The 22267-nt window shown below is 35.2% G+C and overlaps 3 protein-coding genes across 3 annotated transcripts; 2 read left to right on the top strand and 1 right to left on the bottom strand.

Annotated features, from left to right (window-relative positions):
- Positions 1–900: 900 nt before the first annotated feature.
- Positions 901–5726, top strand: LOC123565274 (uncharacterized). Its single transcript, XM_045359143.2, has 7 exons — positions 901–904; positions 1673–1771; positions 2729–3430; positions 3983–4369; positions 4769–4831; positions 5034–5093; positions 5620–5726. Exons 1-7 carry the CDS (start codon positions 901–903, stop codon positions 5724–5726), a joined length of 1422 nt encoding a protein of 473 aa, XP_045215078.2.
- A 275-nt stretch (positions 5727–6001) lies between these two features.
- On the top strand, positions 6002–9460 carry LOC123565634 (keratin, type II cytoskeletal 2 epidermal-like). The gene is made up of 5 exons (XM_045359486.2): positions 6002–6164; positions 6687–6755; positions 7645–7698; positions 8483–8545; positions 9255–9460. Exons 1-5 carry the CDS (start codon positions 6023–6025, stop codon positions 9362–9364), a joined length of 438 nt encoding a protein of 145 aa, XP_045215421.2. The 5' UTR covers positions 6002–6022; the 3' UTR covers positions 9365–9460.
- A 1375-nt stretch (positions 9461–10835) lies between these two features.
- LOC123565633 (uncharacterized) lies at positions 10836–21035 on the bottom strand. The gene is made up of 4 exons (XM_045359485.2): positions 20775–21035; positions 13974–14422; positions 13601–13718; positions 10836–11893 (listed from the first exon to the last, which is right to left on the bottom strand). The coding sequence occupies exons 2-4, from the start codon at positions 14395–14397 to the stop codon at positions 11482–11484; spliced, it is 954 nt and encodes a 317-aa protein (XP_045215420.1). The 5' UTR covers positions 14398–14422; positions 20775–21035; the 3' UTR covers positions 10836–11481.
- Positions 21036–22267: the final 1232 nt, after the last annotated feature.

Here is a 22267-nt window from a genome sequence, read left to right as displayed (position 1 = left end):
AGGATGTCAGGTACTCTAGTACGACTGTAGGAGCATTGTAATGCAGCCACGTACCCCGGTCTCTGCATGGGCCGTCATGTAGTAGCACATCACTGCTGGGAGAACAGTTTCGGCGTAAAAAAGAGCCTGTGACAGTCTTGTGTACAGCGACAGGAACTTAGGCTATCATACCTCCTGCATCAAAATATAAAGCGTATAGAACGCGTTTCAGAGGCCTTCCGCAATTTTCACCCACCCAGACTACATGTATTATTTTCTTTCCATGTGGCTTGTAGAATGAAATCATTGTTTCATCGCCGATCATCACAATCATCGAATATGCGTAGCAGATCTTGGATAATTCTTTTCACCCTGGCTTAGTATTAAAACGGAAACAGTCATAAAACGTGTGCATGTATGATATATATTTGTCTATCAGCTGATTTGCGAACTATGGAGTCCTGGTTAACACTGGGCTATAACAGGAATTTTGCGAGCTGAAAAAATTACTCATTTCAACATTTGTCAGAAGGTATATATTTTATATGCTTTTTATACATATTAATTTGTATTAAACTAGCCTTGTTACAAATAACAATTTGAGGTTTTCTGTCTTCTCAAGTCTAAGTGTTGGTGGGGTAAATAACGTTTGTTTACATTTGAAATTAGCATACATTAAACGTCTAAGAGTCTGCTCTTACATCTGTAAACTTCAAAGCTCTTGCATCGACACATTTTAAGGAACGGCATAATTATGTTCTTTACAACAATAATTATACACCGAAGACATGATGAAAGTTACCTTTAATTATAATAAGTCAGGTTGCAGCATGTCTGAAAGCAAGAAATTGAATACCAGATGAGACATGGACATGTAAGAATGCCAGGGAAAATCAAGATGTCAGCTCGTCAGATAGCGACATGGGTACGCAACACACTATGGTGCAATTTTTGCTTTAACATTGCTCCATGGAATGGAGTGGCCATTTTCTTGATACGGACGGCAGGTGACAAGATATGGGTCGCTTCCTTTTTGAAAGTTCCACGATTATCTTTGTTAAAATGTTAACAAATTTTCAAATTTCAAGATAAACAATGATAATTTCTTCATCTTTTTATCATTGCATAATACAATTTCGTTTCCAGTTTTCAAAAGAAAGGGAAACATGTAACTACAAAGTAAAGTAACAGCAAAACAGCGAAATGTTCATACATTATTAAAGTAAATAAGGTCACCGAGGAGGAAAATAAGTTCAGTTTTGTGCATTTTTATCTTCACTTTAAGGCAACGTATCTATGGAATACATAGTGTTATTAACACTGATGGGGATTACCACGTTACCTATAAAAGGCAAGTACAATGTAGTTATTTGTTTTCTTGAAATATAGCCTCTATTCCGTTTCGTACAGTCCAGTCTTTAAAATCTGGAATCTGGTTGGTTATTTCCGAGTACAATTTTATATCGACCAATTACACGGTAGCAGCTAGATAAACAGTTGCTGTATTTTTCAGGTTCATTCTTTGAGGATTTAGATAAAAATACTGTTACTGTTAGATGTTCTGACAACATAGCTGATGAAACTGATATTGCGCTGAATATTTTTAAACAATGACTATAGTGCGAGATCGATATTTTACAATTTAATTGAGGTTTCATTGTTTCTGATACCGATTGTATTTTTTTTTTTACAGGAGGTACGCTAGATAACTGTCCGCCAGCTGACCCAAACTGTCATCCGAGCTGTATTGTATACACAGCTGACCACTGCAGATACTGCATGTGTGACCAAGGTTAGTTCACCCTTTTAATGCTACTCAAACACAGTCAGTAAAAAAAATTCTGATGTAACCAAAGATCTTTAAGTAATTCTGGCTTGTACGCCTAAGCACATTTTGAAGAACACTTCAACAAAATATTTTTATACCATTTTATTTTTTTATAAAGCGAGATCACAGAGATTATTGTTTCCATCTCGTCTGGAAATCGTTGATTTTGACTGTATACGTAGTCTCCATTGTTTATACTATCAACTTGTGTTCATTTTCGTCGGTCCTTTTAAGCAGTAGTATATATTACATTTTAAGAAAACAATCGACAACAAAAATGAGCAGATGGTCTTTCTAACGTTCAGATTCGAAGAACGGAGCAGCTGTTCTTACTGAAAGACCTTTAGACCTCATAGTACATGTAGAAAGTTTGTAATCTTTACACCTGTCCTCTGCTTCAACGGAGATAATTTTATTAGTGGCCTTATTTGAAGACATCGCTTAATGTATTACGTTAAAAAGTGAATAAATTTGTTGTCGCTGGCTTTTTTGCTTCCATTTCTTCTTGTTTTGACCGATGTCGTTCTTCCCCACTTATTATATAAATATATCACGGAGCCTTCTTTTCAATTTAAGGCATAAAACGTTACCATTTTAAGGATCTTCTTACTTATGACTATAAATATTATTGCACCTTGTGGGCTCATATTATTTCAGTTTGTATATAAAGTTGTTTGAAACCTATAGCCGCCCGAGAAATGTGTTTCTTATATTTTTCTTTAATGCTTTGACTTAGTTTGGTTTATCTATCACATAAAGGTTCATATCCGGAGTCTTTCCCTACAAAATAAATGACTTTCTTCCTTGGTGTTGTTATGTTGTCTTAAAATACAGAACAGCCGCGCATGCGCTCAATCTTTTTATGTAGTTTAAAGAACGTAATTTACACAAAGAAATATTTACATGTAGTTGGGATTTCAGAGTCAGCTAGAGGTACAAGCAGTTCCGGGTTTGGGTCTGGTTCGGGAACTTCCTCTGATGCAGCTTGGGACAGAGGATTCGAAGAAGGTGACTGGTCAAGTAAAATGAACACAGATACAGGCGCCTGGACTAACACTGGTGGTGGAGGGTTTTCAAGTGCGGGGTTCGGCTCCTCATCACGATATTCCTCCGATGATAGAGAAGAAACAGTTAAATATGTGATCGTAGAAAAAGAGCCCGAGCCAAGTCGCTCTAACTCTCAATATCCGTCAGGTATCAGGCCTCTAAGTGTTCTTCCAAATCCGTTTCCATCTGGAATGTCGTCACCATTTGCTGGTTCCCATATGCCTTCAGCTGTCCTCCCGGGAACAAATACTATATCAGATTCGCACTCATATGGTGCAAATGTAATATATGTTCCATTGTTAGCACCTGGTATACCTAAATACTGTGTCAGGTGCCGTATCCTAAGCTGTCCAGAAACGTGCGAACGTATAGATGAGTATGGATGCCGAAGTTGTCCATGTGCGCCATCAAGATATCAGACTATGCCGGTAATTAAAGATTGCTCGAAATCAGAAATTGTTGTGAAGAAGCCAGATTGTTCTGCTACAAAACTCTGTATGGAAACGTGTTCTGACGGGTACCAGCTTGGTGATGTAGGCGGGGATGGTTGCAGGTCCTGCACCTGTATAAGAAGAGGTAGTAATGTATGCAACGTATTTCTTAAGACCTTAGAAATGGGCCTTTCCTTTTGCAATAGTTTGTATATTTAAATTTGACCAAGATTAATAAGCGAGTATAATTATAGTGATACAATGATGTACCAATAACTAACACATCCTAAATTGTTGGGCAAAACAGTCGTGTGTATAGTACATGTATTCGTATCAATAGAAATTAAAAGGTAACCGTCCTAAGTACCTGGAGACTACTAAGTCTATTTTTCTATGGTAAAACAAAAATTGTGTACATGTACGACCAGTCAGATAATAACCTTCTCTGTGCTGAAAATAGCAACAATTGTATATGAAAGTAAAATCAACAATTACAGTGTTTGTATTGATTTTGGTATACTTGCAACAACGTGATTCAAAAGCGTTTCACGATTTTGTACTGTTAATTATATAACCATTTGCAGAACTACATTTAGCGTTTATCAGATCAGAGAACGCAAAATCACGGCGTTCCTGTTCTCTTTTATCACATTGACAGTAATACGTATTAACACTGTGTTATCCTTTATATTTTCAGTTCCGACGACTCCAGCTCCGACGACTCCAAAACCAGTAGCTAGCTGTCCTGCAACACTGTCCTGCATGTTGAAATGTAAAGATGGTTACCTGTTGGGAGAAAAACAGGCCAACGGTTGTCCAGCGTGTAAATGTTTAGCGAAAGGTCATGATCAAAATAGCGCCTCGAATTCAAATAACTATTTCAACAGTAATAACAACAAAAATGTCAACAACAACAACAACAACAACAAATTTAACAGCAACAATTACAGTAATAACAAATGGGGCGACGGAGCTTCAAAATGGAGCAATAACAATGCGCAGTCAATGAATTCTGGGAATACTGGAAACGGAAATGGCGGCAGTGGCAACGGTTGTTCAGGAACAAAGTCTAACTACCTTTCAAGTATGTTTGTTTGTTTGTTTGTTTTAGTCTTTTTGTATGACAAACCATCTTGCTGTCACATTTTTTAACTTTACTAAGAACGGAACGATTAAAGATAACACTGCTGTTCGTGAAATATATAGACATTGCAGACGACAATATCCATTTTGTGGAAACTAAACCCTTTGAAAAGTGTTGCAAAATTAGGCATTGGTGTGTCACATGATTGTAGCAATGCCCGCTTCTATTAACATTTTGCTAGCACTCGTGTCAAAATTACCTCTGTCTATTTTATTACAATACGATTTATTACACAGTAAGAGAAAAATGGCGATATACAAAATATTTTTTTGTATAAATGTGACACTGGTGTAAGTGTCATCCAAGTACTTATCTAGAAATAGTCATAATTACTTTCAGGCAGAAATGGAATTGGTAGTGGCAAATGTGAACCTCCAATGTGCTTTGATGGCCATATGTCAGGTAAATAGCCAATAATTTTGTCAATCAAACAAATCACTTTGTATTCTAAGTGTCAAAACGCACATTAAAGTAAATTATTTGATCAAAAAATCTTCGTTCATAACATTTAACAGTACAATACTTACACTGCTTTAAACTTAATTTTTAGTATCTCGTAATAGCAATTGTGTTGAAATAGACTTGACTGGCTGTCTATTTCCAGTTGACCAAGCCATGAAGATAGGGTCCGAGAGTGCGGGAGGCGGAGGTGGTTGTAATGAAGGTAATCTTTTTATTTTATCTTTCGCTCAATTTTACTGTGTGACTGAAAATATAGACATTTTCCTTTTATTTTGATTAAGTAATGTAAGGTAGAGTATAACTTGAGAATGCATTTATATATATATACAATGTATATATATATATATATATACACTTCCCTACAGTGAGCTAGACTTTGTAGCGACGTGTTAAAAGGGGAGCTTAGCAAAAAGTTACTGACTGAATAGCGAACAGTGCAGATCATTATCTACACTGGTCGCAAAGGCAGAACCGATCGTGTCCAGCATGGTAAGAGTTAAATGTGAGAATTCTTGGTCTCGATTCCTGGTAAAGGTTGTAAAAATCCATTAAAATTCAAGCATATATAAAAAAGACAAAAACTTAAAAACAGAACGTGGAAATGCGTAAGGAAGAAAAAAGACCCACTTCGAAGGGTGTGTTGTGCTCTTAGTGGTCCGCTGCCAGCCATGTTGCAATCACTTTTAAATATAGATCTAAGTAATTTTATACATTTCTAAAAAAAAAAGGTGGCGGGTCTGGAGTGACGGACGGTGGATCAATGAGCGGACCATCCAACTCTTTTCCGATGAACTCTGGAGGGTTCGGTGAGTTAAAATTTAGTTTTATGAATTAGAAATAGTATAATGGCATAATTCTAGTGCTCTGTTTAATGGATAGGATATACATTTGTTTAACAATATTACAAACAAATCATTTTACGGCATTTTTTTAAAAATAAAATCAACTTGATTTAACCAAGAGTTTAATAATGTAGCATTGTAAGGCAAAATAAGTATCACGCATTGTTTTGCGTGAAGGCGATTACCTCTGTTTTCTTCATTGGGCCATTCCGATTGCATGTTATTAAATATTTTAGGTAACGGGATGGGTGGGAGCGGCATAGGAAGTGGAAGTGTGGGAAGTGGCGGGATGGGAATGGGCGGAATGGGTACAGGAGGAGCCAGTGCAAGTGGAAGCGGAATGCCGAGTCCGTTCTCTGTGTCTATGAGTGGTTCTGGGCCGGGTGGAATGACCAGTGGAGGTGGTGGTAAAGGCGCTGAAGGCGGAATGCGTATGTAGAATCGCTAGTCACTTGGAAATTACATGGGCTATGCTATAAAAGAAATATAACTTTATATCAAATTTCTAACAAAATGAGTAAAAAATAAATTCTCATTTGTTTGGTACGAGATAATCACCATTTACAGTGCTGTATTTCAGTTAAGCAGTAACCTAATTTTCATACAACCAGAGGTAAAGGTAGAGTAATGTTCTACCAACGCATCTGTCAGTGCATTCAGGGGTTAAAGAAGTATATCTCCGTAATTACTGGCAGCTTAAGAACATTTTGTTTCGAGTCATTCCAAGAGCGCTTGCTATTGTATTTGAGCAAAAACAGTCTGTCAGAAAACTTTCGAAATAAAGTACTTTTTTCATCTTAAAGTGCATCTTAAAGTGCTTGAAATATGGAATTCCGAAAAGAATGTAAGAAATAGTACTTTGTAATATTACAGACTACTGTAAGACTTGAATGATTTTTGATTGATTTGTGTGGAAAAAAAGTAATATATTAACATACATGTATATTTTTCAGCATTTAGTCCATTTTCTTCGGCCATGTCAGGCGCTGGATCTGGTAAAGGCATTGGAGGTTCGACTAGAGGTATTCAGTAGATATTCGAGTACATAAAATATATAATACAGTATTCTGGTAGATTGTACGAAAGCCCGGTGGTGACTTCATATTTCAGTATTTCCCATTTCCTATTTCTTATTTCTCAATTAACACAATAAAACATATCGAAACTATGAAATGAGAGGTGTGAAATGTGAAATTCACATTTCTCACTTCATACTTCTCAACTTTGGTATCGAAATCGTGAAATGAGAAATGTGAAATTCACATTTCTCAATTCTCATTTCACACTTCTCAACTTTGGTATCGAAATCGTGAACTGAGAAGTGAGAAGTGTGAAATGTGAAATTCACATTTCTCATTTCACGATTTCGATTACAAAATCAAGAAGAGTGAAGTGAGAAATGAGCATTTCCCCCAAAAATGACGTTTTCAAGGGCAGATAACTCTTTTTCGAATCCGGTGACCTATGATTTTTATTGCATTTTTTTGTTTCTTAGATGATTGTCCTTCAATATCCAAAGTTTAAAGAAATTCTGTTATTGGGAAAATTTTCGCCCATCTCATATACAGGGAATTCTAGCGTACACCTTTAAGAAATTAATCGTCTAGTCTGGAAGGAAAGCGAAGCTTAATAACTCGCTAACTTTGCTTGTTTCCGCCTATTCCACTAAAACACTCTTCTCCTTTGCATTGTATGCTTTTCCAGCTGCTGATAGCTCAGGTAAATATTTAGTGCATAAACTTAGTATAAAAATATGACGGTCCAACTGAATGCCAGTAACAGTCTAAATTATACTTCTAACCTTAATAAGCACAGAGCCTGCACATCATGAAATGATTCGACAGATAATGAACCAAGTGTGTAATGTTTTCACATGTTTTGTGTACTAAGTCTTACATAAATAATTTTCAGCTGGCATGGGCGGAGTAGGTGTAATGGGTTCTACTATGGGTACTGAAAATGCAGGTAACTATTTTTTGTTCCACTACTCCATTTACTGACGGTAAAGGGCCGCATTTATTACACGTTTGTTCTATAGGACCAGTGTATATTCAATACTAATATTTGCTGAGTTAAGGTCAAAACTTGAAGAAAAAAATATGAATAATTATTTCTGATGTGATGTTATAAAACACTTTTTGTATGGCTTGCCAGTCAATAGTCAAAACCTTTTGCCTTCTGTCTAAATAGTCTTGGCAATTGTTCGGAAAACCATTCCGTAAGAGTATAATACTCGGACCCAGTTAGTGTTCCGTGTTGTACCTATATATTACGCTGACAATCGCTAACAATTGCTTTTGATAAACCGCAAAGTCCTGGATAGCTGAACAGTTCATCAGACCCTTCGTGCAAAAGGATTATTGCCGAAAAAGCCATTCTAACAGTATAAAATTCATGCAGACTTTAATTTTCTGGTGCACTGTTAACCATAGTCTGATAAGTTTCTAGAAGTTATAAATGCATCTAATGAAGAGAAAATTTTGTGTTTTGTGAGCACGGCTTACTGTAATTGTACTGACATAAGAGGTTGTTTGTACCACTTCTGTGCTCTTGAACATTTGATCAGAGATTCAAGGTGGTTTTTAGCCTTTAGCCTGCTAAATTTCTAAAATAGATTGGTCCATCATTCTAATTGGGCAGTACCACTTCTTATTCAAAGGAGTGTTCACTGAAAAATTACTGACTAAATAGCGAACAGTGCAGACCATGATCAGCCTGCCTGTAAGTCAGTCGAATGTTTTGATTCCAGTGTCGGCAGCGGCTTACAATAAGGACTGTGTGGGTGCGGAATGCTCTGCTAAAAACAGAATACGTGAGTTTTCTTTTAAGAGACATTTTTGTCAATAACTTCCGGTTGTGGCGGCTGACAAGACATAAAATGTAGTTAATGTTACAGTTTCGTTCTGAAAGATGAACTAACCAGTATTTCTATGGATGAGTTTTCTTCTGTACTATGATCAAGAAAATTATACAAAAGAAAACTCATCCTTACAATGTAAGAGCTCATATGATCAAAGTAAATCTTCGGTATAAAAGCAATAGCTTTTTTAATTAAACAGCATCAAATAGTATTCCGCGATATGTTAACATACGAATAATATGAAATACTTGGATCAGACATATAACGTTCAGTCTATATTAGTTTATACTAATTTATTTCATAGTAGCTCGATTGTGATAAAAGCTTCAAGCTTATTTGAACCACTTTTGAGTCCGCTTCCTGGAAAAACCGGTACTGGTGTCATATGAGAAGTCATGGTCGTGACCCTAGTGGGGCTCGAACCCACGACCCCAGGTTTGATCGGCCCACACCTTAACCACTAAGCCACAGCTCCCCTTCAAAAGTGCAGTCTAGAATATTGAAATCTGGACTTTATAATAAAAATCTCCATATATTTAAAATATTCCTCCTTAGTTCAATGCATGAAGTTGAAATAAAGGCAAAAGTTTTATCAACGTTTGAAATTTGTAAATACATGTATAGGAGCGTGTTACTACGAAGTTAATTATGTTTCTTTCAGAACATAGAGAATGTCCAGATTTGGTTCACTGTCTAATCACGTGTGACGGTAGCTACATGCTCGGACAGCTGGACGATGCAGGGTGTCAAACCTGTTCGTGCACGACGTGAATAATTTCGTAGACAAGTCAAAACGGTTAACCAAGACAGCATTTATCTTCATTTTGCTAGAAAATTACAACACTTTGCCGCCTTAGTTTCTTTATTCTAAAATTAATCTATGTACAATCTACTACTTTTCATTTCGATACTTAAAATTATACACTGAGAACACAAGCTGAAATAAAGAAAATAAAAACTAACGTAAAAGAAATTGTTGAAATATTTTTACCCTATTTATACTCAAGAATATACCACAAAAAAAAGCAGTTCTCAGATGTGTTTTTACTAGGGGCAAAAGTTTAAGGAGAGGCATCCACTTACTGAACATTTTAGAAATACAGGTATAAAATGGTGGCCTCTTCTGCATTTTGGTCCAAAAAAGGAGTACCAGATATCATTAATCTGAACACAGGAAGAGGCCAAGTCATATAACGACCTCACTGCAGACTATTTTGGAAGAACTCCTAATGCTGTTTCACCTCTAAGAATAGGTAATGGAGAGGGTTTCCCCTTCTAGTAATTAAGGTCAGGAAAGTTTTGAATATATGGTTGAAATGTTGACCTATGGTGTATTTCTGAGTCTGAACTTGGATGAGTAAAGGTCACTTCTCAGCCGGCAAGGTTCCAGACCCTTTCCCCTTACCCCCTCACCATACCCCTATATGCGACCTGGTGCTTTGCGTTCAGCTCTAAATTATACGAAACTGTTCTGTTCAAAATTCAGTTAAATACGCACCTGTTTGTCTTTAACAATACCAGAAAAAATAAGCTCAAAGAGTACTTTGTAAGTCCATTGTACAAAGCAATACATGTAATGACTTAAAAGGAGTTGTTCTTCCACTTATGCTGCCTAACTTCCCACCTCTGCAGGAGTCTAAGTTTTTTTTATCTGAAGGTACTCTGTCTATTTTACTAGTTGTTGATAAACCATTCGGCTCCCTAAAATATACTTAATACCACCATTTAGCGATAACCGCAAGTTCAATTTTGTTAAAGTACATCATCGTTTTAAGGTAACTACGACTACTGATTAGCCTTATTTGCCCCATGTGTTTCTGGGACGATCTGTGTATGAAAACAATTGGAACCACTGCCTTATATTACCCTTGCATGATCGTAAGAGGCGACTAATAGGGTCTTAACACTTGGTTTTGCTGTAACTCTGTGATTCCAGCAGGTATACAAATTTTGATTCCATACCTCATGTTTTTATTTCGATGTAAATGAGACGTGAAATCAAAATTTGTAGTCCTGTTTGGCGCCATATAACCTATACTGGGTTGGTGCGCCGTAAAACCCAAATAAATAAATAAATAAATAAATAATTGATAATCTTATAGCTTTGATCGTTATCTTCCGTAAGTTTATGTCCATCTCCGAAATTTAGCGGGTTTTTAATAAAATCGATATTTAAATTGCTTAAGCTATATCTAATTAATGGCTCAATTATTGAATAATCTTGTTTTTACTGAATAGAACAGAACAGAACATACAGTTTATTAGCTCATCATTATAAATAATACAATTTTACAAACATGCAAACACAAAGAAATGGTAATACATGTCAATACGATCAAAACTTTTCAAAACGTGCGAGAACGTTCATTTACATCGCACAATAAATCGTGGCAAATGTACATCAACTTTAAACTACAGTCGGTACCTTGACATTATACAACGAACTTTAATTTATGTTTACCTGGCTTCTAACCTCAAATGCTTGGATACAAAATTTAGCTAGTTTTATTCATACTGATTTCCTATCCGAGTTTATAAGAGATATAAAACGCTCGGATGTCTTACATAATATCTTGGAATAAACTGCTGTCTAAGATTACTTTAATATGGACATTTTAAAACAAAGTGAAATTCGTCATCTAAATCATTCAAATCACACGTGGTATATTTTCTTTGACGGCGTAGTTTTAGCAGATTTATCAAAAGTTCAAATCAAACCTACAGAGAAATACATTTTTGTACATTAAATTTTATCCTGATAATCTCTTGTAATACATTTCATACTGGTAGAAAAAATACACCATTATCTTGTTATATGTATCCTTGTGCAGTTTAAGTCCATAACTTTCAAATGTAGGTAAGGTTCCAGCCCGTATAATTCAGCATCTCTACGAAAGATCACGGCGCCTCCAGTTTTCCCAGATGTATTTATACTGGTACGTTGGTCTGTGCGTGCGTAACAGAAGTTGTTGAATCCTACAGTAACGTTGTATGGGATCTTTTAGCCCTGGAATAGTACTGTGAGTTGCAAACTGAATATTTCTTAAATGTTCCACTAAAGTTGTCGATAATATTGTCTCAAGTGCCTCGAATTCACATCCTTCACAATTCATTGTTAAGAGATCTATGTCAAAAAGACCTAGTCCGATTTTGAGGAGGAATTCAGTCGAATTTGTGACGTACAACGGTGTTTCTCCTTGCACAGATGAAAATTTGCTTGTCGCGCATGCGTTGTTTCCTTCTATTTTCACCATCGTGATTTCATTTTTCGCACCAAGCCCAAGATTCACCACAGTTACTCTAAAATAGGAGACCTTTTATATAGTAGATATTTACAGTTGTTAACATTTTAATCTGTGATTCCTAACAAATTTATAAAAGAAACAAAACAAATCCTTTGACTGAAATCAATTTTATACAAAACTGTGTGCAAACTTTATGCAATGCTGTGGGGAAAAAATCAAATTTAGATATAAACAAGAGCTGTTGACATCAGAGGAGACAGTACGCTCGACGTTTTCTATGCTGGATAGTGAATTTGGGCTCAGTAGAGGAAGCTGGAGCTGTCATTGAAAGTTTTAATGACTCAATTGTGGATTAAGATGTTGGACAGTGATTATCAAATGTATCCAGGAATAAAAGAGATAGAGATAAAATGTATCAAACATTAACTAAAAGCAAAAGAACCATAATTCATGGAAAATGTTTGCAATAGTAAGGCACCATGTGTCATATCATGTGGGTATAATGTGGAACAACTATTTTAAGTCTGATTCAAATTTATTTAGTAATAACTGAGATAGAGCAAACGCGCATCAAAACCTGACCCTTAAATACTAAGTAAAAGGGGGACATAACTCATAACATTGCATGATGTGGGTGATGATGTGGAACAACCATTTTAAGTTTGAATTAAATCAATTTAATAACAACAAACGATATGGCGAAAAAAGCATCAAAATTAAACTGAAATTCTAAGTAAAAAGAGACATTATTCATTAAATATTTGCACAAGTTATTGATCTTGTGTCACATGATGATGATGATGATGACGATGAAGATGATGATACGGAAGAACTATTTTAAGTTTGAATCAAATTCATTAAGTAATAGCAAATATAATAGTAAAAATTCACCAAAATTTAATTTAGAATTCTATTAAAGTGGGGCATAATTCATGAAAACTGGTGTAAGAGTTATAGCCCTTGTGTCATATGTTGTGAGTGGTGATGTGGAACAACTACTAGTAGTCTGAGATTCAATTAAATCCACACTTTGATAATGGAGATGGAGTGAAGATGCATCAAAACTTTAACCAGAAATTCTAAGTGAAAAGGGGACATACCTCATAACACATTTTTGCAAGAGTTACGGTCCTTGTGTCAAATGATGTGGGTGGTAATGTGGAATAATTACTAAGTATTTTAAGTCTTAATCAAATCCCTTCCGCAATCACCGAGATGTATTGAAAATTCATTTATCATTAATCTGAAATACTTAGTACAAAAAGGGGAATAAATTCATGAAAAGTTGGTACGAGAGTCATGCCCCTTGTGTGAAGAGATGTGGGTGATGATGTGGAACAGTCATTTTAAGTTTTAAGTAATAACTGAGATAGAGTGAAAGTGCATGAAAACTTTAACCTAATACTCTAAGTAAAAAGGGGGATAAGTAATGAAATATTGGTTTGAGAGTAATGGCTCTGATGCCATATGATGTTGATGTAAATGAGTAATAACTATTGAAAATTCGAAGCAGATCCATCAGGTAATTACAGAGATAAAGAGAAACTGCATCAAAACTTTTACCAAGGTGTGGACGGGGAACGGACGCGGACGCGGACGTAGTCGCCGAAGCCAGGTCGAGTAGGAGAGCTCTCCATGCCATATGCTTTGTATAGTCGAACTAAAAAACGGGTCATATCAATGTAACTGTTAAGATGAATTTGCGACAAGATTTTAAATACAGTTGCACACGTTTTTTTTCTAATTAAAAATGTTTCGTTACCTTGTATTGTTTTTAAATTTCTCTGCCAGTATCTTTGCATATTCCTCCAATGGTTCCAGTATGATATATCTAGGGTTGTAAAGTCTCACAAACTCCGAGGCATCGTCTCCTTTGTTACCTGAGAATGTATAGTGAAGGAAAATTTCTTTATTGACACAGCATAAGTGGAATTAACGTATGGCAAAAAGTTTTGCAGTAATATAATATATATTATATAATGGTAAGTAATGAAAATCTGCATAATGTGTAAAATTGCATGCATAAACTTGTCAAATACACCATATCTTAAGAGCATTGAACTTAAAAAAAAATGCTGAATTAGTAAACAGATGAGTTGTGTCATGCAAAAACCATACACAATGTTACAACTAACCTCCTACTTCCATCATTACAGCATCATCTCTGGAAAGGTAAGTGTGATGTGTACGTCTTATTTGTTCATTTGGCCAAAATTTTGAGCCATTTTGATCACGGTCACGTGGTCCGTTCTCAACGCATATTCGAAATCTTTCTTTTTCTTCCGGTGTCAACTCGCTATTTACTGTTTGTATCCCGGAAATGTGCGGCTCGCCATATTTTCGTTTCAGTGATTCAACAATGGGTTTGGATTCATTTGAATTTTTGAGCATGTCGAGTTGGATTTCAGGGATGTGTTTATACGATCTGCTGTCAATTACAAGTAATCTGGTCCGTTCCAAACGCCGACTGTCGTTGTTTGACCATAACAACAGTAATAATATGACAACTCCTGTAACTATGATTATTCCTAATTTCAAGCAGTTCGTGCTTGACGTCATTCTTTGTATCTCCAATAAATTTATTCTGAAATAAAGAAAAGTAAAAATAGTTTGCACGTGACATGGGATCAGGTGAAATGAGATCGCATGAGAGAGGTATTGGCTGGGATAGAATGAGTGTGGATAAGAGAGGCTGGAATTGGCGGGAAATGGCCGGCTGGGATAGAAAGATTGTGGATAAGAGAGGCTGGAATTGGCGGGAAATGACCGGCTGGGATAGACTGAGTGTGGATAAGAGAGGCTAGAATTGGCGGGAAATGGCCGGGTGGGATGGAATGAGATCAGATGTCAGATCAGAGCAAAAAGACTGGGACTGGCGGAAAATTGATGATAGGATGAGATCACACGAAAGTGGTTAAGATTAGCGGAAAATAGCTGGGATGAGACTGAATTACATTAAATGTTTGAATATTAAAAAAAAACCTTCTAGCATGTTCATTGAGAAAAACAATGTAAATTAACAAATGTAACATTATCTCTTAGTTTCACTTGCGAAAAAAATCACAATTTAAACATACATACTGTTTGTTTCCCAAATTACAATACGAAAATGTAAGCATAGTTTTATTAAAATACGGCAAAATAACTCCTTTATACACGCGTGTCTATCTGTGGCGCTAGAATCAATCAATGTGTACATGCAACCTTTGGAAACAACAAAGAATGACAAAGTAAGCTGAAGCCGCTAATTAAGTTTTTGCACATACAGATCGATATACTCTGGCAAGGAAACAGAGAATCTTGCCACTGGTTACCAAAAAGAGGTCGTGGTTACAGGATGTGACGTAACCGGTTACCTTTACAGTGTCTTTTTCAGCTACACTGTGTGATTGTTACTTACCCTCAGTTAAGCATGAGGAATTTAAATGATTGTGACTGCATGTCCAGAAATGAGACCGTGTTTTGAAGAGTATTGTCCCTTGATTATTAAGCCAGATCGGTTAAATTTGGTTGTTTCCCTTTATACCATCTTAACGCGAGTATCGACTTTTGTTAATCTCTCTTATCTTGATAATCTTGACCTTACACTGGTTTTGTTAATTAGGGGTATTGCGACAACATTGTGAAACTTTTTACACAAGCGGAGTTTATACCTTGCCCGAGGCAATTTGCAGTGTATTCCTCAAATTGGTGATTTTGAATGATAATCGGGTTTTTGTTTCAAAATTGAGAGCCGGGAAGGATATTCCCATTTTAGATATGTATTTAAACTTTTGGTTATATCTTTTAAGGGCGAAATATATGTGAATCATAAATTAAAAGTTAATTAATTAAAAAATAATTTTTGAAATTTAAATATTTTTATTCAAACATGTAATTTAAAATAACAGTTTTAACCAAATTTGACAAAGACGGAATTAGATCGACGTACATGTTTATTACCTGATATACATAACATTCTTATTTCTTCAAATTGGTGATTTTGAATGATAATCTTGAATTTGTTTAAAAATTGTCAGGAAGCATATAATTCCCATTACTCAACGTATTTTTAAAATATGTATTTAATGACCTCCAGATTTGGCTAAAAATAATCATTCTCTCAAATTGAAGTTTGTTAATACTAGAAGATGTGTTTTTGTGTCTAAAATATTTCGTCGAAACCAATAGCGCTATAGCGGAATAAGTGAATTATGACTTCAAAATATAGATTTTCTTATAATCGAGACAGTTTACCTTGAGTAAAGCGTTACAATCGCTTTTCGATTTTCATCATGTAAAGTAGAAAAACAGCAAATTCTCAAGTATTTCCGTTATATATAGTTAAACTTTGTCAGTAATTAAGTTTTAAAGCCTTCTTAAGAAATATAGCATTTATTTCCAGATATCTATAAAAGTATTTTTTCTTGTTGTCGAACTATCTGGGGGATAGTCCCTTTAATTTTTAAAATATTTTTATGAGGGCGAAATATATGTGTATTTCGGGTGTCCTTGAAAATGTGTTTTTTCAATTTAATTTTTTTTTAAATATTATGGATCCGTGGCCTATAAATGCATTTTACTTTACAATAATGTGAATTTGGATTTTGAACTGTAAGATGAATTATCAAAATTTATAACTCCATATCCATAATTTAGATTTTAACTTTAAAGCGTTTATGCAAGAGCCGTAATAAATGTCCCTTTAGGCCGCGGGGCATGTCAGACAAACAGACACTAATCCAATTAGTAACGGTAATAAACAGAAATATGTCAGCATTCGGTTAACATTGTCAAACACGTTATTTGACTTTATCATACATAATTTATATAATCATTACAAAAAGATAAGATAAGAAATTTTTAACAACAATATTATAATACTTACAAACAAGAAACATGAAATTTACACCCGACCCAATGGACTTGTTATATTTACATGTACAATATTCAAGTTTAAATATGAACATGTATGTTAATCAACTTTATGTTAATACGTTTTAATGCAATAAATAATTCTAGTTGTGAAAATGGTATTAAATGAATTAAAAAATGGAATATTTTTATTTAAACATGTAATTTGAAATAACTTTATTTTTATTTAATCTGGCAAAGTAATGACATTAAACACAGAATTAGATTGACACACATGTCTATCTAATTCAGTTTATCCGGTGTCATCAGTACACGTGTACTGTGACGGGCAAAATTTTCCAAATTAGTAAAATCAGTGATATTCAAACGTTTAGGGAAGCAAGAAGACATAAAAGTAATTTAAAAATAAACTCATTGAAAGAAAGATTAACTTTTCTAGTTTACTTCAATAACTTAATAAATGTTGTGAGATGATTATAAATATAAGAATAAATCATTCTAAAAGAACATGTAAAGCTTAAAATCTGTCATTTCCTACAGAAATCAATGGGACTCGAGATCAAAATTAGTTACTTATTTCAAACGCTTCGGGAAGCAAGAAGATCATATTTTATTTTATTAAAAATTATATTGAAAGAAAGTGCAAATATTGCAGATTACTTCAATAACTTAATAAATATTGTCAGTTGATGCTTTTGATGTCATTTGATGTGTTAAAGTTTTTCTCCTTCTATATTTCAATAGGCGTAAATTGACCGATAATGGCTAATCGATACACCCGATAACCTGTTTTCAAGGGAGACAATTTCGCCAATAAGCCAGCAAATTGGCTTAGATTTCTGGGTATGTGGACCATTTTACACCACAGCTGACTAATTTGCCTCCATTCTGACATATCTAACTAGATACAAAGGATATGTACCTAGTTTACCGTATATATCTGAATTACTCGTTTAAATGTTTACTTGATCTTTTAAACGAAGATCTGAGAACGACCCATTCACATTCGTCTTCTGTATATTTTGGATTTCCAGTATTGCTATTTTTATTTTATCCAATCAGACGACTTGTTCGAATGTCAAAGAGTAAGAAAAATATGCAGTCATTCCAGGGCTCGAACCCGGGACCCGTCGTTTACGAAGCTACTTCTCGCTTACGAAGCAAGTAGCCTACCGACTGAGCTAGCCGGCTAACTTATACATGTTGACATAAGAATTGTAAATATCAAAAGTCAAGGCTACATGTAGATTTGCAAGATGTTGTAAGTTAGGCTCTGATTGGCTAGCGAAAGGGTCGTCAGAACGAGGTTATGATTGGGCCAATTCGTTTCACTCAACCCGGGGCACGCCGGTCACGTGTGCGGCAAGAAAAAAATTTCGCCGTTTTATTGACAAACGAACGTTTCGGCGTACGCCGGCCACGTGAGCTGCAAATACAAAAAAAAAAAAAAAAAAAAAAAAATTGGAAATTTATTATGATTTACACTTGTGGCATGTTCTAAATAAGTTAGCAAATAGTTCTTGCAGTATGTTTCTACATCTACTGGTACTAACCCAAATTCACAAATGTTTATCCAATTTTATATCGCGAAAATATATGATTTGCCGCTTTGCCTATCTCGCAAGACCGGCGCACATCGGCGTACGCCGGATAGACCCGGGCAGTGCCGGGAAGCCAAACGAACGCCTAGCCGGTTGCACGCGGCGAAACGGCGTACGCCGCAAAAGTGAAACGAATTGGCCCAATAGGTCGTTCTCAGATCCTATGCGTAGCGCTTTAGTCAGATTGATATCTTTACATCTTTATACAAAGAACGAATAACATTGAAAAGACGTCCGTGTAGGCCTACTTCAGCATTAACACATTTCCCACATCTTTATTCTCTTAAGAATCGCAAATAAATTAGCATTTGCATGGCTTTATGGCAGTACCCAAGATCAGACTGCCACGAAAACAATCCGCCCGGGATGCTGTATCCGGCTACAGTGCATATTGCCAAGCCAGAATTTACGAGGCGCAATTGGCTTTTGAAAGACATTCGTAAGTAAAGAAAGGCGAGATATTACGTCAATTTACATGCACATGTACATGATTTTCATGTAAATAATAAGGAGGCATGCATGTAAAATTTAATGATCTGAAACAGCTGGTATATTGGACTGGTATTGCGTGTTAAAATTAATTAAAACATGGCATTGTACTCAATGCAATATTAAATAAGACAGTCATTTCTGCACGTATTTGGCTTAAATATGTAGGGTATCATAACGTTGCTTTACGCTAAATCAGACACTGATGAAGCCAAAACTGAGTATAACAAGAGCTGTCCGTAAGACAGCGCGCTCCACTATTCGGCGATTTGACAGTAAAATGAATATATGTCTCAATAAGAGACCTCTGCTTTAAAAGGAAGATACACCAAGGGGCATTATTCTGTCAAGAACACAAACTAGAGTTATTGGGATTGTTACCACACATGCAGATGATGATGGTAAAAATATATTTTGAGTTTCAAGTCATAACCTTATATATAGTATCAAAGTTATGTCCAGAAAACGAAGATTGTCAAAAAATTGAAGTATGAAAGGGGCAAAATTTGGTCAAAAATACAAATCAGAGTTATCGGGATTGTTACCACTCATGCAGATGATGATGATAAAGATACTTTTCAAGTTTCAAGTCTTTATCTTATATTGTACTTAAAGTAACATCAAGAAAGCGAAGATTGCCAAAAAAATTTAAGTATGAAAGGGGCATAATTCTGTCAAAAATACAATTAGAGTTATGGGGACTGTAACACACATTATAAAGAAATATTTTTAATTTCAAGTCATTATCTGTTAAAGAACCAACAAAGCTTTCAAAAAAATTTAACTGAGAAAAATAATTCCAAGTATAACAACTTTGTGACCTTGACTTTGGGTATAATGGGCCCAGCCCCTGCACATTTTGTTTGTATGCTGGACAATGTTTATGTGAACTTACAGTAAGATATAAGCAATAGTAACAAAGATATGACACAAAAACAAAGGTTCCCGAAAAACTTTAACTTTAAAAATAACCTAAGTATAACACCTTGATGACCTTGACCTTGGATATTATCGGCCCAGCCCCTGCACATACTTTGTTTGTATGCTGGACAATGTTTATGCGAAGTTACGGTAAGATATAAGCAATAGTAACAAAGATATTACAGAAAAACAAAGGATGCCGAAAAACTTTAACCTTAAAAATAACCTAAGTATAACAGTTGGTGACCTTGACCTTTGGTATAATGGGCCAAGCCCCTGCACATACTTTGTATGCTGGACAATGTTTATGTGAACTTACAGTAAGATATAAGCAATAGCAACAAAGATATGACACAAAAACAAAGGTTGCCGAAAAACTTTAACCTTAAAAATAACCCAAGTATAACACCTTGGTGACATTGGCCTTGGGTATAATGGGCCCAGTCCATGCACATACTTTGCTTTGTATGCTGGACAATGTTTATGTGAAGTTACAGTAAGATATAAGCATTAGTAACAAAGATATGACAGGAAAACAAAGGATGCCAAAAAACTTTAACCAAGAAAGCTCACGCCGACGCCGGGGCGAGTAGAATAGCCCCCTGTTCTCCGAATAGTGGAGCTAAAAATACTCCCAGCATTTTGAAGGTATAAAATGTGCAAATATGTCACACATACGCTTATTTAAAGCAACTGTTTGCATAAAACGATATTGATATGAAACCTTAGCGATTTCTTACTCTCAATGGATATATTTTTTGAATGATATATATTTCATTGTTGTAAAATATAAAATTTGATGAACTCACATTTGGTATATTTCCACTATTTTTGAAGAACAAGTAAGTTGATGTTGTGACGTCAAATGCAGACAATATGTAATGCAGTGTAAAAATCTATAAATTTCAGCAACATACAGTGAGACGCTTTGAACAAAATAATTTTAATCTTGTTTAAAAAAAGAAAAGAAAAGAAGTCCGTGTAGAAATGAGAAAAGAAATAATAATCAGTCACATTTTTCTTGATTCGCCGCTAACATATGACCTACATAATATAAACGGAATTACTGACCAGTAATACGATATTCCTTCAAAATCAAACAGATCCAATACGTATCGATTCCTCCCGGTCCAACTACTTCTGCCAACATACACGATATATTCCGAACTTTAATGTATATTTCTGCATGCGGTATCCTGGAGAAAATGACAATCACCTGCTACCCATTATCATGTCATCGTTTCAAGTTTTATAATAACACTATATTTGATCGTAATCTCATGTGATGATAAATATTGATAATAATATTAACACCTTCGAAGTCTGGTGGTAATTTCCACTGATTTTGAATCACTGTCTCCACCGCCGGCGGCAAAACCTTCGCACTGGTGAATTGGTGAATGAGAGAGGAAGTCATTCTTAATTAAGTGGACTTTTGAAAAGTGACAATCTTCAATCTTAAATTGCGGGGGGGGGGGGGGGGGGGGGGGGGGGGGGGCTTGTTTGGATTGAATGTATCCAATGTAGAGGTTTATTACATACTCGTTTCTATTTCCCGTTAAGTTGCAATGGTACCGGAAAAGTCAATATTTTTTCCATACACTGACGCCTAAATTTCATATCGGGTGCGTTTAAAATTTAGTTCAGTAACGTCAATCCTATTCAGGCTATTGAACAAATTCATAATATTACATTATATTTATATGTGTAGATGCGTATGTAATAAGAAGGTTAATATCTTTGCATCGGGAAATATGCGCTCGTTCTTCAGCCTCCTAAAGTCGCGCAATGTTTCCGCTGAAGAACTCGTGCATATTTCCCGATACAAAGCTAATAACCTATAAATATGCTACGATGATAAACAAGACCACTGTCTGCAGGTGCCAACACTCTTTTGTAAGTGCTTGACATTAGGCAGTAAGCAAGATAAGAGTTTAAGAGTTATGGTTCTTGGTCTTTTGACGATAAAAATGTATAAATTTTCAAAGCTATAGCATCCAAGAAAAGGGAACCTAAACTAAAACAAAATAACAAAGAAATATCAATTTTTAAGATAAAGGGACTTCAATTCTGACAAAATGAAAGACTAAGTTAAGGTATTTTAAGATAAAGGGACTTCAGTTCTGACAAAATGAAAGACTAAGTTAAGGTATTTTAAGATAAAGGGACTTCAGTTCTGACAAAATGAAAGACTAAGTTAAGGTATTTTAAGATAAAGGGACTTCAGTTCTGACAAAATGAAAGACTAAGTTAAGGTATTTTAAGATAAAGGGACTTCAGTTCTGACAAAATGAAAGACTAAGTTAAGGTATTTTAAGATAAAGGGACTTCAATTCTGACAAAATGAAAGACTAAGTTAAGGTACTTTAAGATAAAGGGACTTCAATTCTGACAAAATGAAAGACTAAGTTAAGGTTCTTTACATACTTACTAATGTAATGTACAAAGTTTCAAAGCTATAAGATCTTGTAGTATTCATGAATAGAGGACGTAAAAAATAACTAACAAAAAATAATCAATTTGCCAAGTACATAGGGGGTAATAATTCTTACAAAATGCATATA

Source organism: Mercenaria mercenaria, chromosome 8 (assembly GCF_021730395.1).
Source record: "Mercenaria mercenaria strain notata chromosome 8, MADL_Memer_1, whole genome shotgun sequence".
In the NCBI taxonomy this organism is placed as follows: domain Eukaryota; kingdom Metazoa; phylum Mollusca; class Bivalvia; order Venerida; family Veneridae; genus Mercenaria; species Mercenaria mercenaria.
Note: the sequence above shows the minus strand (reverse complement) of the source record. Positions and strands in the feature narration are given on the sequence as shown.

Excerpts from the sequence above, each read along its gene's own strand:
- LOC123565274 (XM_045359143.2), top strand. Across the intron at positions 3,431-3,982 it reads CTGCACCTGTATAAGAAGAG|TTCCGACGACTCCAGCTCCG; the intron begins GTAGTAATGTAT and ends TTATATTTTCAG. Across the intron at positions 4,832-5,033 it reads CTTTGATGGCCATATGTCAG|TTGACCAAGCCATGAAGATA; the intron begins GTAAATAGCCAA and ends GTCTATTTCCAG.
- LOC123565634 (XM_045359486.2), top strand. The coding sequence starts at position 6,023 with ATGGGAATGGGCGGAATGGGTACAGGAGGAGCCAGTGCAAGTGGAAGC. Across the intron at positions 7,699-8,482 it reads TATGGGTACTGAAAATGCAG|TGTCGGCAGCGGCTTACAAT; the intron begins GTAACTATTTTT and ends TTTTGATTCCAG. Across the intron at positions 8,546-9,254 it reads CTCTGCTAAAAACAGAATAC|AACATAGAGAATGTCCAGAT; the intron begins GTGAGTTTTCTT and ends TGTTTCTTTCAG.
- LOC123565633 (XM_045359485.2), bottom strand. The coding sequence starts at position 14,397 with ATGACGTCAAGCACGAACTGCTTGAAATTAGGAATAATCATAGTTACA. Across the intron at positions 13,719-13,973 it reads TGTAATGATGGAAGTAGGAG|GTAACAAAGGAGACGATGCC; the intron begins GTTAGTTGTAAC and ends ATACATTCTCAG. Across the intron at positions 11,894-13,600 it reads AAATTTAAAAACAATACAAG|AGTAACTGTGGTGAATCTTG; the intron begins GTAACGAAACAT and ends CTCCTATTTTAG.